Raw genomic sequence first — 16,556 nt, forward strand, 5'->3', positions numbered from 1 at the left:
TTGAACCACCATCCTTTTGCTTTACAGAATGCACTTAAGGAGTTGAACTTATCTTTGGTGTGAAATAAAATAATATTACCAGTTTAAATTGAATTTTCTCTGTTGTTTTGAAATAAATCCAGATAAATTGAGATAATTCTCTGTTTATGAAGGCTGTCCAAGATATGTGTCAATCAAGAGGGATATATTTGGTAGGGGACAGCCTTTTTACTGAATGTCACTGAAATGACTGGAAGTTTTGGCAAAGATATGGCAGCCTTGGTCAGTATCTTGATTTCTTTTTGCTATTTTACCTAAACCACTCATAAAACAAACTGAAATGAAAACATTCTGTGAAGATTTTGCAAGTCTTAAGGAACGTATCTGAAAGATGGATTTTCAGATGGAATTTCTATGGAAAGGATAGCCTGGACAGAGACAAAAAGAATCCATCATTGAACATGTGCTAACCTTGTAGGCTCATAAAATACTGGTGAATTTAACATGTGCACGTCTAACTAATGATACTTAAGTTGGAATTTTAACATATATCCATCTCAAAAAAATTAAATCGTCTCCTTTCTGAAAATTTCAAATACTTTTATCCTGTCAGGTCCCAAAGGACCTGTCAGGTGGTGTAGTCTGAAATCATAGACAATACTGGTATAGATTTTGAGGTTCTTCTGGTGTGCAACAATACACAGTGTTCTCTGTGGCTGCTAAATGTGCATTGCTAAATGTGGGTTACAGTCAGCTTAAATGTTCCAGTAAGTGATAGGCCAGATCATGGTTTGGTCTCTTAGGAAATGATTCATTTTGTAAAATCAAAAATAGGCAGCTGCTCAAAGCTGATGGCTTCTTTTATATTTATGGGTGAAGATATAAATCTCCCATTTTGTCTAAGGTATATTATTTTTCAGGAAGAATCTTGGAGATGCCTGTATCTTTCTTTATTTCCTAGACAGAAAAATGATTGATGTCAGGAAATAGCGCCCCCAAGGCTTTTGGCATACAGTGAGAGAACAAATTGTGGAACATTATCTCATTCCCTGTAGCTTTTCACATTTTTATTTGTGTTCATTAAGCTGTCACATGGTTTTGAAAGGGTCATTTTACTTTCCAGTAAGGAAATAATTTCCACCTTTGATGAAAATTATGGTAAAGCCTAGATGAAGAACTTGAAAAAGGTTATCACTTTTAGCATTTTCTTTACAGAGACATAAATATTTACATCTCTTTTTTTTTTTTTTTTCAGAGAATAGGCTATTTTCATGTTCCTTTTCTAATATGCATTTTTAGGTAAAACTCTTGAGTCAGTGAACAATTATTTAGGCTCATAACTGAGATACCATTATTATATACAGCAATAATTAATTATTTTTAATTAAATAAGTTGTTAAAAAAAGTTGTTTCATTGTCTGAAGTGTTTTGGTTGAGATTTTGGTTCCATTGAAATCAGTGGTCAATTATAGTACCTGTTCCTTCAACACTCTTGGCCATACACATACAGATACATATACATTTATACATTTACATACACACATACATAGTTTTATTGCATTGTATTTTGTGGTTATATGTATAAGGATGTCTAGGTATTTCAACAACGTATTACACAAATACAGACTATTTTTTATCTATATGAAATGTTGATATCTATATAGTGCAAAGTCTGTGATACTGATTCATGACGTTGTAATTAAAATACTTGAGATAAAGTTTTATATTATTCCATGCATTTTTTATTTTTTATTTTTAGCTTCCCCATGGGTAGATAAAAGTCGAACTCCTAACAAAATAGATCTGTATGATGTACGCAGAAGACCATGGTAAGCTTTCTTTTTAAATGTTCAGTAGATATATATATTTACATCGCTTACTTTCTAGATATTACTGTAAAAATATTTTTTCTGTATGTCTGTAATGGTACTCATTTTAGATATTGTTATTTTCTTTTTTAAACTTGTTAGTTTTTCTAAATAAAAAAATTTCAAATTATACTCCTTGTTATGCAAAATCTACTGTAGTTGCTGTACAATTGGATTACATAGACTTTTCATAGGAGGCTAACTGCCAAATAGGTGTAAGACAGTTAAAAACTGATTTTGTGTCAAAATCATTTATAATCCTGAATATTAGACTGAACCATTCTTCTAGATTTTTGCAAATATTTAAAAATATGCCTCAGTGGTTTAAACCAGCAATAAAATCACTAGATGTGTAAAAGATGGGAGCCAGGTGGAATTACTTCTCATGTTTTTTTAATACAAGCCTCTCAAGACATAAAGCACATTGATACTTGGATCTAGTAGGACGTATTTTCTTTCTAAAGGACTAAGTATTTCTGCCTAAGCTGGACTGAATAATAATTCATCAGTCATCAAGATCTGTAGCTATGAAACAGCATTCCTGTTCTTCAGTTGCATGAAAACAGTGAATTTTGATTAGTGCATCTATGTCCAGTCTACCTCAATGTGGTTTAGACTTAGATTTACCTTGAAGACACAGCAAGAGAGGAAATAACACACACAGATTAAAAAACCACACATGGGTTTTGTACTAGCTACAACAGGAGGATTTCATTGGCTCAGCTGCTTTGTGTTTAGAGATCCCAGTGTCTTGTGTCACACACAAAAAAATGTTTATGCCATTTTGTGTAAAACATATCATTTATTTATTTCAGGTATATCCAAGGAGCAGCATCTCCCAAGGACATGCTTATTTTAGTGGACGCGTGAGTGTTTAATGTCTGAATATTGACATTAGTGGGGTAAAAGATCTTTGCTACATTGAACAAATCTCTGTATGCTGAAAAACAGAGAGGCAATTCAGGGGTCTTGTATGCAAGCTTCAAAAAACTTGGTATGAGCAAAATAAATGCATAGCAGAAGTATCAAAAAAAAACTTCAAAAACCCAAACTAAACATGAAAGCTATTTAAACTGGAGGCAAGGAAATTTTTATTTATATCACTTCAATTTTTTTTGTTTTCAACTTATTAATTACTGCAGCAATCAAGTGAATATTTCTCCTGTATGTGCCAAGATTTGTTGCAAAGCAGAAACCTAAAAACATATGACTAGAAGTATTGCAATAGATGTGACAATGCTTGAATGCACCTGACAGATAAGAATTATGTGGACTTTGTATGTTTTGCAATACAGATTTAAAAAAATGCCAAGTTCAGTTACTACAAAAAAATTGCTAGAAAGCAAGCAAAGAAATGAATAAAAACTTGCTGTCTGCCTCAGCAAGGCTTCTGTGGTGTAGGCAAAGTTGAGGGACTGAAGAGAGCATTGAACCTGATGTGTCAGATTACTTTATGCTGAAAAGCTTCTCAGGCACAGAATTTGCATTTAATGCTTTCACACGTGGTGAAGTGCTTTCATATCAGCAGTGAGTTTTATCAACATTTGTTATTTCTTCACTTCAGCTTAGGTTTTGCCTTGAACCAAAGAAGCTGTCATTGGCATCTCTGGAAATCCAGAGCTGTAAATCTGAGTGTAGGAGTATAAAATGTTTAGATAATGCATTGGTTGAAGGTGTTAAACTCAGATCTCTTGAAAAGGAGGTGAGTAAAGGATGTAGCATTATGATGTCATCTGAGGCACAGGACTGGGACTTTGTATGCCAATTTTGGACTTCAGTAATTATGAAAAGTTTAATAACACTAATGATGAGTTGAACAATTCAGGAATAAATTTTATTTATTTATTATAAAATTTAAAATTTTAGTGTTCAGGTGGGTGCTCTGTGTTTTCTTTTTATGTTACATAATAGTTGATGAATTCAACTTTTCTATTGTGAATTTTTTCAGGAGTGGGAGTGTCAGTGGGTTGACATTGAAGCTGATCCGCACGTCGGTCATTGAAATGCTGGAGACCTTGTCTGATGATGACTTTGTGAATGTAGTTTCAGTGAGTATCTGTTCTTTCCACAAAATTTGCATTGTTAACAAAGCCAAAAGCAAACTATTTTTAATACCAGATGAGAGATACTTGAATGTTAAGCTGCAAAGAGACGTAAAGTATATTGTATTTGCTTTCTTATATAAAAAAAATGAATGTCCTAGATATGATATTACATATACATTTGAGTGAAGGGCAAAAGTAATTTCAATAAACTCCTGCAGAGTCCTGCATAGAAATTCTCCTTTCCAATATTATTCTACTGTCTGCATAAAACCTCTCCCATTAGATTGGTGTATGCAAATTCTGTTGAAATAATTGCTGGTTCCCAGATTTTCTACACAGAAGATATTTGTATTGCTTATGTTGTTTGATGCATGACAGTAGATGTGGAGCCATTTATCTGATTTACCCAATAAAATTTTCTGAAAAGTTTTATAGTTCTTTACCACTTCACTTGATGGGTGGCAATTTTTTTTTCTCATAATAAATAATAAAATAGAGGGAAGAATCTATGAAGAAAGGATGGGAAATTTTCCATTTTCAGGAGAATACCTTGGATGTCATGTTCTAGCCTTGGGAAAAGCTTTTTAATTTTTTTTTTAATTAAGTTATTCAACTGTAGAGTTTTGATTCTATGGATTTAAGATGAGAACACTGGCATATTTAATAACAAGAGACAGCCTCAATGATGAGTAACTAGAATGATTTTGGAGATAATTTTCAGCTTGCAGATTCATGTTGTAGCCAGCCTGAAGGAGAAAGACTTGAAATCTAACTGAAAGAAATATTTTTAAAACTACTTGTTGCTTCATTGCTTTCTGACAGTCTAGCTAGATCTTTCTGCAAGGAACAGATAAGTGTTTATTCTCAATGGTATTTCGTTTGTTAAAGTTTTTAATAGTGGATAAGACCATTTTCCTTGGTCTAAATTGCAGTAACTAAAAAAAAAAAAAACCTGGATTTTTTTTTAAATTATGGTTATTAAAGGAAATAAGCTTCTCTGTAATGGTATTGGGGAGTTGAAATCTTCTTAGTTTCACAAATAAAAAAAAAAAAAAGAAAAGCTTGTAATCTAAACTGATGGAAATTGATTACTATGTTCAGTGGAGTTGTGCCAGCTTTCCCTGCTGGAAAATCTGGACCTTTACTACCTCTTGTTTTACACATATTTCCAAACACTTTTGTTACATTTTCTCCATGACCAGAAAGAGTCATCTTAATGCTAAGCCTCCCTTAGGCTGTGAGTATTTTGTTAGCTACGGGTCACTATTATTCTAATGAGGCCTCAAGGTTGGGATTTGTGTCAGAAAAGGACCAGAAACCCCCAGTATTTTGTACAGTATACTTCCCCAGGGGTTTGTTTCTTACAATATATAAGGGCCATTTTTTCCCTTTGAATGAACTTTAGAGGTTCACATCATAAATTCGATTGCAGAACCAAAAAGGGCATTTTGGTCATGTTGTTTTCATCATTAGTGGAGGGCAGCAATCATAGAAATGTGCATAATAGAACATGGCATCTCTAAATCTTTCATAAACTGCTATTTGGTGTTGTTCCCTTATAAATTAAAATCATCCTTATTAAAACCTTTAAGTATTATAATGACTTTGATATAACCTATATTTTTATGCATTCAGATGTTTTAGGAATGGAATTGTGGTGAAGGATTTATAACATATATGCATTTTATTTCTCTAATAGACAGGAAATAAGCTATAGATAGGAAACAAATGGTTGTACTGCTATAAGGCATTCTATACGTGAGAGAAGTGAACACAAGTTTGGTCTTTGAAGATTGTTTTTTTAAAGATTTCTTTTGTTTTTAAAGATTTGGCAGAATCAGTTTAACAGTTGTACTAGATATTTTTTAAAGTCTTTTTCAACATAAACAATTCTACGATTCTATCATCTTGATTGACAAAATATTCCATAATGGAGTAGGACTATCTAAAGTCCAACTCCAGTGCTTTCTTAGCAAACCCAAAAGGCAAAAAAAACCAACTTAAACATTTTGTTCTAGGTGAAATAAATGCAGATTTATTCAATATTTTTTGAAAATTTATTCAATATATTGCATGTTTTTGCTTAACAACATTTTCTCCTGAAGCATCTCAGTATTAGACATGATAGGCTAATCAAAAAGTCAAAAAAGCTAGGTGAAAATGTTAAGTTAATACAGCATTAGCATATGGTTACATGAACACTAACACTATTTAGAAGTTATCCACAATTTTTCTTTCCCTCATGGATCTTTTGACTTAAAATGTGACATTTTTTTTATGGCTTGTTAGCTTTAATAACCATGGAGTCTTTGGTCTGGGGTTTTGAGTTAACTAGAGAGCTGTTTCAGTGCTAACCTCTGCCAAGATGTTGTCCCACAAAACCCATGTGCATGATGATTCATACCCACAACTGAAAGACATGGATTTAAGCTCATGTCAATCACTCCTTAAAAGTGACAGGATGATTTCATGAACTGTGCCTTGTATATGAGGAAATCCTAGAGAAAAAAAGCTTAAAAGTAGATGTGCTAAAAACATTAGTTCTGCTGAATAAATGTAGTTCCTGTGTGGTGTTGTGAGGTCCCCAGGATGAGGTGAGAGATGAGAATTTGACTCCAAGTTCTCAGAAGGCTGATTTATTATTATATTATATTATATTATATTATATTATATTATATTATATTATATTATATTATATTATATTATATTATATTATATTATATTATATTATATTATATTATATTATATTATATTATAAAACTATACTATAGAAAGAGAAAGGATACAGTCAGAAGGCTGAAACAAGAATGATAATAAAAACCTGTGACAAACTCAGAGAGACTGACACAGCTGGCTGTGATTGCTCATTAAATTAAAACAATTCACATGCTGGGTAAACAATTCTCCAAATCACATTCCAAAGCAGAAAAACATAGAGAAGTTGAGGCTTCTCATCTTCCCAGGAGAAGAAATCCTGGCGAAGGGATTTTTCATAAAATATCACGGTGACATTCCTGCATTTATTTCCAGGGAAAGAAAGGTTGAATGAACTGTTGAATTGTAAAAAGATTGCCAGGGGTTAACATATCATGGTTTCCTTTGGGATTTGCATGTTCCTTATCTGAAGTGCTGTGCTTTGTTGCAGGGAGAAAACCTGCTGTTTGCAAGGGCTTAAATGTATGAGTGATACAGCTGTTTTCCCACTAATCCGGTTAGAGGCTTTGATAGCAGCGAGCTGTAGATGATGGGGGCAGCAATTCCATCCCAGCACGTCGTGATTTAGTGGTTTGGTTTCAGATGCTAACACAGAGAGTGTAATTTGTTTGTGATTGTGGGTAGCGTGCTGGAGAAATGGATTTCAAATCTGCAGAGGTGCAAGAAACCACACAAAGGAGAAGCCTCCCTAACTGCAACAGATGTGTTAAAGGTCAGGAGCTGCTGTACTTTTTAAATTCACTTAGCCTTTGTAAAAATCCAAACTAGTATTTACTGCTTAGGAACTGGAAATTAAATGTCAAGAGCATATGAGATAGAACAGAATCATATTCTGGGAAAATTGAAAGCTCATCTCCTACTCTGGTGCAGTTCTGGACATTGAGTAAACTCAGAGAAAAGGTGATTTCTACATGAGTTGATCTCATAGAATAAAGTGTGCATCCAGCCTATGAAGTTATTTTTGGGCATAAAAAATAAAATCTGTGGATGATGCATCTCTTTTCCCACTGATTTTTAATAGAAGTTTTTCATGTAATTCCACAGCTCATTGTTTTTGCAAACCTGTTTACTTTTACTTTGTCTCTCTTACTCCTAAGCTTGTAAAATCTTTACACCTTGCTAATTAAAATATTTAAATATGCTAACAGAGGAAAAAGAAAGTTTTTTAAAAGTGTTTTCAATATGTCAAAGGGCTCCTTTCCCTTTCTATAACATGATCCATCCTGTATTCTGCAGCTCATATTGCACCTGTATTCTCTTAAATACAGGGAGATGTTCCTTCCTTCTGGGAACTACTTTCTTAAGTTTATTATAAAATATAAATAACATGCCGTGGGGGGAAACTAGAGCTTGAAGTTCTGTTGGAGGGAAGAGGATGATAGATTCTACAACCAGGGAGCCTGTCATGATTATACAATCTTTGCTAGAAATCTTAGCTTTGTAGGAGTGCACTTCTATTTGGTTGGCAAAAACTTGGAGTTTTATATAAAAATAACTTAAACTTTGTTTCCTTTATTATTGCAATGTAACATTTTTAGTGGACTTGAAATTAAATTGTGTATCCACGTGGTATAACAGGGTTTTTCTCCTGTGTTTTTGAATTTGAAACCAGAAAAGTTCAGTAGTGTTTAGTTTTTTCCAAACATCACTACTTGAGGGAGAAATTAAACATGATCGTGGTATGAGTGGAACTGAAGTATTTCTGTTGGTAGATCTAGAGGAAGTGAGAAAGACTCCTGTATGAAGGGTTCTGCCAATGTACTTTTGTTCTTTATTTCTCATTTTCCTTAATGGACTATACTAAGGAGAAAATATTAAGATGCCTGCCATCTTTTTCATTATTTGACAAATAAAAAACTAGATAGAGAATCAGGTTCTCTCTATAATAAATATGTCTGCATAAGAGCCTCTCTTAATTATTTAATCCTGAAGCGTTTCAGGTAATGAATCACAATAGCTGCAATTAAGTGTGCAAGATCCTCATCATCATAGCTCTGTGAGGCAGTAAACAAATACCTGTAATTAGTTATTTTTTTGTCAAGGGACATGGTTTGGTGTGTTTTCCTAGTCACTGAAAAGTGGTAGAAAGGCAAGTTTAGGTCTGAGTGTTGAGCTTCCTGATTCTCTTAACAGCAATCCATCTCACTGACCTTTCAGTTTCTCTTAAATTGAATGGTTCATTTTCAGGAAAAAGGGAGCAATGATAGCTGCAGATAAACACATCTTGGTAGCAATGTTCCTTAATGGAAAATCATTAGCATTCCTTAATGGTAGGTCATTATCTTGCATCTTCCATATTCAAGGGACAAGTGAATTAAAAAGTTTGGGGTTTTTTTATTTTTTTTTTATACAGATATATTTAATAAGCACTGTAGGTGCAGGGTTAAAAAAAAGCTTAGAGAAGTTATGATCAAAATCTAATATTCAATTTCTACCTTGCTAATAATTACAGGTAGAGAAAGGCTATGTATCTATGGAAATAAAGGTAGGGGAAATATATCTGGAGGACAAGTCTAGCAAATGTAATCAAGGTGAGTAGTCTGCAAATAAAATTGGAGAAAATTTGGAAATTATGGAAAACAAGGGATTATTAAGAAGTTGAAAAGAGATTTATTTTTAGCAGCAGGAATTACAATAGTATAAACGGCGTCATGGAATATTTATCTGCTTGTAGAATTATGTTTCTTTTTACCTTCTCTCTAAAAAGAAAGTCAAGAAAGGAGTCAGTGAAGATCTGTTAGAAATTTTTCAGGGGAAAAGTTGAGAGGGCTGGAGTCAAGAGGAAGATTAGGGTAGGGGGAGTATTATCTTAGCTGACTTTTTTGAAATGAAATTGGCTTCCGTAGGACCCTGATCCTCAGGAAAGCAAATTACAGAGTTTTTTTGTCAGAAAAAGAAAGAGTGAGGGATCACTAGGACTTGAGCTTCTTGCAGTCTTCATGTGACATGATGAACTAGAAATGCTTGTACAGCTTCAGTGACGTGACTAGAGGCAACTTTTTGTCTAAATAGTGTATGGATTGAAGGCTCATTTTCTCTCCTGGAAGGCAAATTAAAAATGCTTGAACTCAGATTTTTACTGTATGACTCCTTTGTTGTGGTTGAATACTGTTACATATGTGTGGAACATATCAGTAATTTAACATAAAAACGATTGGCTCAGATATTGCAAAACCTATTGTAGGTGTCTCCTCTGAGGACTGAAAGTGTTTTACAGGTGATTGCTTGGCACTAGAAAGCGTCTTCTCACACACCTGAGTGCATAATCTGAGAAGCTGAGTTTTAGGCCTGCTCTCAAACTCACAGAATTTGAGCTTTTTTTGATTGTTCTAGGGTACAGAAATGAATAATCTAATGATAGATGTCATCACAGATGAGAAGTACTGTTGCTGGGGAAACTGTTTTATCCATAGGTTCTCAAACCTTTCAGGTAAAAACACTTCAGAAAGCATGAGTTGAAGCCAAATAAATTTTAATGGCATATAACCAGTTAAAATGCCTTTAAAATTCCAAGGAAAGATTCTTGTTGTCTTCATATCAATATTTAATGCCTTTCTGGAAGATGCACTTTAAGCAAACATCTGCCACTAAATAAATTTGTTATGGTTTATTGCAGAAGTAGCCAAGGGAATTTTAATGACCAGAGGTAGGTGGGTAGTGAGACAGTAGGCAAGAGGTTAGATTGGAGTGTTTCATTGCCCCTTTTAGCCTGAAATCAAAAATATGTAAAGATTTTGTTGGTTGTTTTTTTTTCTCTTTTTTTTGTCCTGCCAACTAGAATGTTTGTCCCAAGTAGGTGTTCATCATCCACTCTAGTTATTAATAGACTGGCAAGTACTTCATGACCCTTGTGTGGTACAAATATTCAAAATAAGAAATATTTCAAAGCTTTCATTTTTGCAAACAGGGAATACATACCAATTCCTTTTTTCTTTTCTCTGTCTACTTCACAGTTTTTCCATGTCTATCTAGCAAAAGACACATTCAGTAGTTAAGCCTTCTCTTATCCTTAGTGTAAGTAAAAATTTCCTGTTAGCTTCATTTTAACAAGCCCTACAATACTGTCTGTGCAATAAGACCAAATGGCAAATGCTTACATAAAGCAGACAAATACAGTCTAGCCTGTGGCAGAGAGGTGAAAATGAAGTGTTACTTTTCCATCCCAGTGATAATATTCCTTGTGGTACTTGCTTGTGCTTTTTCTGGAATATCTGGCTTAAAATAGTAATGTCAGTGTTTAAAAACACAATATAACATAACATAAAAATCATGTCAATTCTTTTCTCTCTGAGAATTACAGCTCAGACCAGCACCATCTTCAGAAGCCAAGTTGCCACGTTCACCTCTGAACTGTGCACAAGCTACAAAGCCTTTGAAACACTGCAGCCAGACAGAGCCCACACAGAAGCTACTCATGTTTTTATTCAAAGACCATCTGGACATACCTGATATATTGCTACAGGATTTAGAAAGAAAAAATGAGTTTCAACAGTTTTTCTCTTAATTTCTCATTTAAACTGAGCTTTACATAGCTACAAATAAACTTGACAAACATTTAGAAGCTTTATTTTTTTTTTTAAATTACAAATTCATAACCAAGCCATCTGAACTCTGGAATTTATTTGTTTATCCATCTATTATTTTACCTCCTAGGGGAAAGCATATCATGCCAGATTCAACACCCCAAGAGAGCTGAGGCTGCTGCAGCTGTGTGCCATGTATCCTCCCAAATGTCTTCCCAACTGGCCCAATATGCATGGAGCACATGTATATACACAAACATACATAAATATATGTCTATACACACACACATATATCTATATATCATCTATATATCTATATCTATATCTCACACACACACACACATAAATATATAAATATATTTATATATAAATATATAAATATAAATGTAAAATATAAGTAAATAAATAAATAAAAATATATATATATATATAGGTGTCCCCACAGCAGGTAACACAAACAAATGTAAAGCATTCATGTGAGCGCACACATATGAATTTAACTGTTAGAGACCCTAGGACTGGCACCTCTCTTTTACACAACTTTTTAATCTCCAAACCATCTAAATACATATCCTTTACTCTGTTTAAGGGTTTTTCTCTTAAATATTCCATACTAAATCCTGTGCAAACCTGAAATGCACGTTACAGTATTTAGCTGTTACATACATTTAGTATGTAACTTTAGCTTGCTGTGGAAAGGCAAATGTTCAAAATGGATACAAGAAAGTAAAAAAGACATGGAAAGATTTGAAAATTTGATAGTAAAAATATAAAAACATGATCTGTTTCATTTTGTGTCTGTCACAAAGCGTTAGTTCTAGGGAGTAGTTTGCTTGAGTGCATGAAGAGCCAAAGGGAGTGGAAATTAGAAGCTCAAATTCTACATTAGGGTGTCAGGAGCAGGAATGTTGCTGGAAACTGTACATTTATTACTGTACCATATAGCTGACAGCTCCAGATGTCTAGAAAAGTCACCTCCATTCCTACTTTGAGGGATTGCTTTGGGCATCAATACACATTTTTATTGTCTCCTCTTATGGCTGTCAAATGTCAGGGAGTCAGACTTCTAACAACACATGACATGGGGATCTGTGGTTTCCAGAATAAATCTGAGCTCTCTAGTATATTAGTAGTATTTAAAATGAGTAGTGTATAAAAAGTAGTATATAAAAAGTAGTATTTAAAATGTGTAGTTTAGTGGTATATTAAATTATTTGATGACTCTACCTCATGGTTCCCCTGGCTAATAAATCATTGAATCCTTCCAGTTCCTTAATTTTCAGCAAATCACAAATCTTACTAAGGATGCCCCTGCTTTGTCAGACATATCATTGATCTTGGGATATTTTATGGCATGTCAGATGCTGGACCAAAAATGCATTTCTGAGTCAGCTTTCCAACTAGGAGACTATCATCAGGAAGCATTGTGACAATATCATTAAAAATTTGTGTGGGAGAATGGTTTCTTGAACAATAAACTCATTCCTTACCAGTTCAGAAGAGGCTGGGCTGGGCTGGCTGTAATGATTCTTCTGGAGAAAGATGACTCACCATGTTAGTAAAAAAAGAAAAAAATTCAGGCTGTCCTGAAATTTTGAGACAAGGTGGAGGCTATTTGTTCTGTGATCCACCTTTTAAAAAACAAACTTTCTATCACAGTCATCTATTTGTTAGGTAATAATTATGTGTGGCAGTGTCTTGGTTTGGAGTGAATCTAAAGGATCTCCTAACTTTGTCAGAGCATGAATGAAATACTGATGGAGTTCTCGAGTCTCACACTTTGCAGATTCTTGCTTTTCCCTCCCATCTCTCAGTCCCTGCCTCAGCAGCATCTCCCATGTCAGCACTGTGCTCTGCAGCCTCTTCACTGCCCTGCAACTCCAGGCACCTGCCCAACCAGGCACAGTGCTCTGCCCTGACAGGGGAGCTGGCACAAGGGAGTCAAAGAGAATGCAGAGGTGATGCTGCAGCCCCCTGCTGCCCCTCTGCCTTGTGAGCTGATGCTAAAATGCTAAAATGTGTGTCTGTCTTGTAACTTCTTGCACCAATTAAACATTCATACCCTGAGGAGCAACCTCACATATCAGGACAATCTATAGCTAACTGTTTAATATTTAAAACTTTGTCTCTGATGACCAGTGAAGGGACATGAGCAATGTCAGGGAAGTTCAGTGTGGATATTAGGAAAAGGTTTTTCACTGGGAGAAGTCTGGCACTGGAACAGGCTCCCCTGGGAGTTGGTCATTACTCCAAGCCTGTCAGAGTTCAAGGAGTGTTTGGACAATGCTCTTAGTCCTGTGGTTTAGTCTTTGGTAGTCCTGCATGGAGCAGAGTTAGACTTGATGATCCTTATGGATCCCTTCCAGATTGATATATTCTCATGATTCATCCTTTTGGCGAGGGTGCTTCATGTTTTAGACAACTTGAATTTGACTGAATGAAGATTCTCCCTGTCAAGTGATAACAAGAAAATGTCTACAAAATAATTTTCTGGGAAGTTTCTTCCTGTTGCAGCTCTCTTCCCCAGTGGGTCTGGGGAGCAGTGCCAGGGAGGGCAGGCTGCAGAGCTGCAGTGCTGTCGTTTAGATCAGCCAGCTTTCCCTGGGAGATGATGAAGTTTACAGCACTGAATTTTTCAGTACAAGTCAGAAACACATGATTTCAAGTAAATAATACATGCTAACTTAGCCACAGCAGCAGAAAAAGACCATAAATTTCATCTTGCTAAGCAAATTCATCTCTAAGCCTACACTGACGTTCTGTGCTGTAACTCTGAGATTGGCAGTGCAGGATCATGCTTTATGGTCTGAACATTAATCCTGGGGTACTTAGTGGGAGCTTTGCAGTGATTTATGTACAGGAAACAATATTGGTTATAAAGGTTAAAAAAGCTGGCTGAGAGCACAATTTGGCCTTGTATTTGGTCTTTTCCCTAATATTTATCTTATGTTACTCTGCAAGATTTTTTTCAACAGCTTTTTATTGATTTAACAGTTTTATTTTTGTTGAATTCTGCTAATTCTGGTGTATGATGGACATGTATATGAAAAGAAATGATAGAAAAGAAATGCGATATATTTTAAATCTCAGTGAATGCCAGTAGTGGAAATTGGCATATAATCTTAATATTGTTTCATTGATACTTGAAATACAATTTAACAAATGCAGATATTCTCCTTCTCAGTACTTGAATAAGTTCCTTATATCTTCTCTACCGTGTATCTGTAGGATTGCACTGAAGGCTGTCTGTACATAAATCATAGAATAAGAGGAATAAGTTATTCTATAGCAAGGTATGAATGGTGAACTTTGATATCACATATTATTTTCTCTCACGTCAAATTACAAACCTTTATTGCTTGAACTACCTCAGATTTTCTGTGTACTGAGAATTTACATGGGAATAAAACTTGGCAAATTGCCTTCATGCTATTCTCTAAATGGGTTCTGATAAATATTTATAATGTCTTCTCACTGCTCAAATACAGATTCTAACTGGCCTGATTCAAGATTCAGTTATTCTTGGGATTAACCCTGAAATCCTATTACCAAGCCTAAAGCAGCAGGGGAAGAAAAAAAAATGGAAAAAAAAATGACAAAGCTGGATTTAGCTACAAAATGAAAGCCTGGTGAAATCAGATCTATTTCACTATTGCTCATTTAATACGTATGGATACAACTGGGTCACCAAGCTGATTTAGCCACGAGGTAGAAGTAGCATAGCAACAAAACAAACCTCAGCAGATTGAAAGTCAACAGCAGTACTATGAAGAAGTCTTTAGCAAAGTCATTATATTTTCACCAACTTTCAGTTTTCCTGGAATGATGTTATTGATTTATTAATCAATTGGGATTTTCGTTTCTTAAATATGTTTTGTTTCTAGAGCAAGTTTAAGTGTAGAATCTGCTGCTTGGTTCAAGTTTGCATTATTTTCTGTAAAAGATAAAGATTTATGAATGTTTAAAAATGCACCACTTTCATGTGATTTAAGTCAGGTTCTCATTTCATATCAGAAAATTTTGGAAAGGGAGATTTTTGGGGGCTTTTGGGGTTTTGTTTTTGTTTGGGTTTTTTGTTTGTATGGTTTAGATTATTTTTGTTTGGTTTGGTTTCAGGTTGTTTGTCTTTTGTTTGTTTTGAGGATTTATTTGTTTTTTTAAAATTTTATTATTAACTTACAAATGCAACTCCAGAAGATTCTGATTAAACATGATATGTTGAATCAATAGATGTAAGTAAACAAACTGATAGAAAAGGGAGGCAATAGGTAAGGATAATTATGAAAATCTGAAGTTTTGCAAAGATTCGTCCTACATGCCTTAGGTAATCACTTCTACAGATTTTGGAGGCACAGAAGAACATTTAGAAATCTGGTTTACAGCTTTCTAAAAGCTGGTTTACAGCTTTTGCATAATTTTCATCCTCCTAGAATCAGGACCTCCTGTGTTCAAGATGTGGAAATTTTCCTTTTAGGAGGAAGCTTAGATTTTAATATTTGTGGTTTTTCAATCATTTAGAACATGAATGTATTTTGTTGGTTGAGTTTAAATGAAAGTTTTATGCTAGTTACAGAAAGCACCAATGTTCTCCACCAGAAATATAAAATTCCATGTTTCATGGTCCTTTTAAGATCAGTTCAACTCTTTTTGTTTTAGCGCCACCTAGTGACTTAAACTTGAAAACTTTTTTGAAGTTTTCGATTTATTGGCATTTGGTTTCGCATTTTGCTGTGATGAGATGATTTACAGAAGATTTTGTTATTTTCAAATGTTATTTTCAAGATTTTGTTATTTTCAACTGAATCACAGAGTTCATGCTGAATTCTGATACCTTCGTCCTTCATTTCAGATGCTTTCTCCAGATTTTTTTTCTTTTTCACCGTCCCATCTTTTTCCTCATACTGCCCTCCTAATGAAAACACCTGTCTGTAAGGTCTTGTTATTCATTCTTTGACCTGCATATCTACAAAGTGGAACAGATATAGGAAATAAATCAATATTTCTGTTTTACTTCCCTTGAATTCCCTAATAACCTCATGTTGTGCTAGCAATTTTAGTAATTTTATTAGAAGGATTTCCAGGTCAAGGTTGTGGAAAATAAGAAGTTTTTAGCAATGCATAAGTTACTATTCTGGAATTAGAGGCGGTTTTCAGAATGACAGCCTCCTATTTTCTGTCAGTTCAGCTCTTGGGGCGCTTGGATTGCAGAGATCCATGGGGCTGGAGGATCCCACAGCTCAGTGGAGCTACCCAAGGGAAGGGAATTTAAATCAAGCATTTAAATCTTTTGCTTCACTTCTGTATAATTTTTCACTGGTTTTTTCACTTGGTTTTCACAAGTAGATCCTTTTATGAATCAGAAGATAAAGTTCTTGTAAGACTGTCAGATTATTATTTCTGTTTCAGACCTTCTCCATAATGACAAA

The 16,556-nt window shown here is 34.5% G+C and overlaps 1 protein-coding gene across 8 annotated transcripts in view; it reads left to right on the forward strand.

The window, feature by feature from the left end:
• CACNA2D1 (calcium voltage-gated channel auxiliary subunit alpha2delta 1) overlaps nucleotides 1-16,556 on the forward strand; it is a 364,493-nt gene that overhangs the window by 262,575 nt on the left and 85,362 nt on the right. For all 8 annotated transcript variants that reach the window (XM_074538787.1, XM_074538781.1, XM_074538782.1 and 5 more), the window contains exons 8-10: nucleotides 1,739-1,808; nucleotides 2,663-2,713; nucleotides 3,796-3,895. In XM_074538787.1, the coding sequence (XP_074394888.1) occupies nucleotides 1,739-1,808; nucleotides 2,663-2,713; nucleotides 3,796-3,895 (221 nt within the window). The remainder of the gene's footprint in view (nucleotides 1-1,738; nucleotides 1,809-2,662; nucleotides 2,714-3,795; nucleotides 3,896-16,556) is intronic.

The sequence above is a fragment of the Zonotrichia albicollis genome, chromosome 4 (genome assembly GCF_047830755.1).
Source record: "Zonotrichia albicollis isolate bZonAlb1 chromosome 4, bZonAlb1.hap1, whole genome shotgun sequence".
Lineage (NCBI taxonomy): Eukaryota > Metazoa > Chordata > Aves > Passeriformes > Passerellidae > Zonotrichia > Zonotrichia albicollis.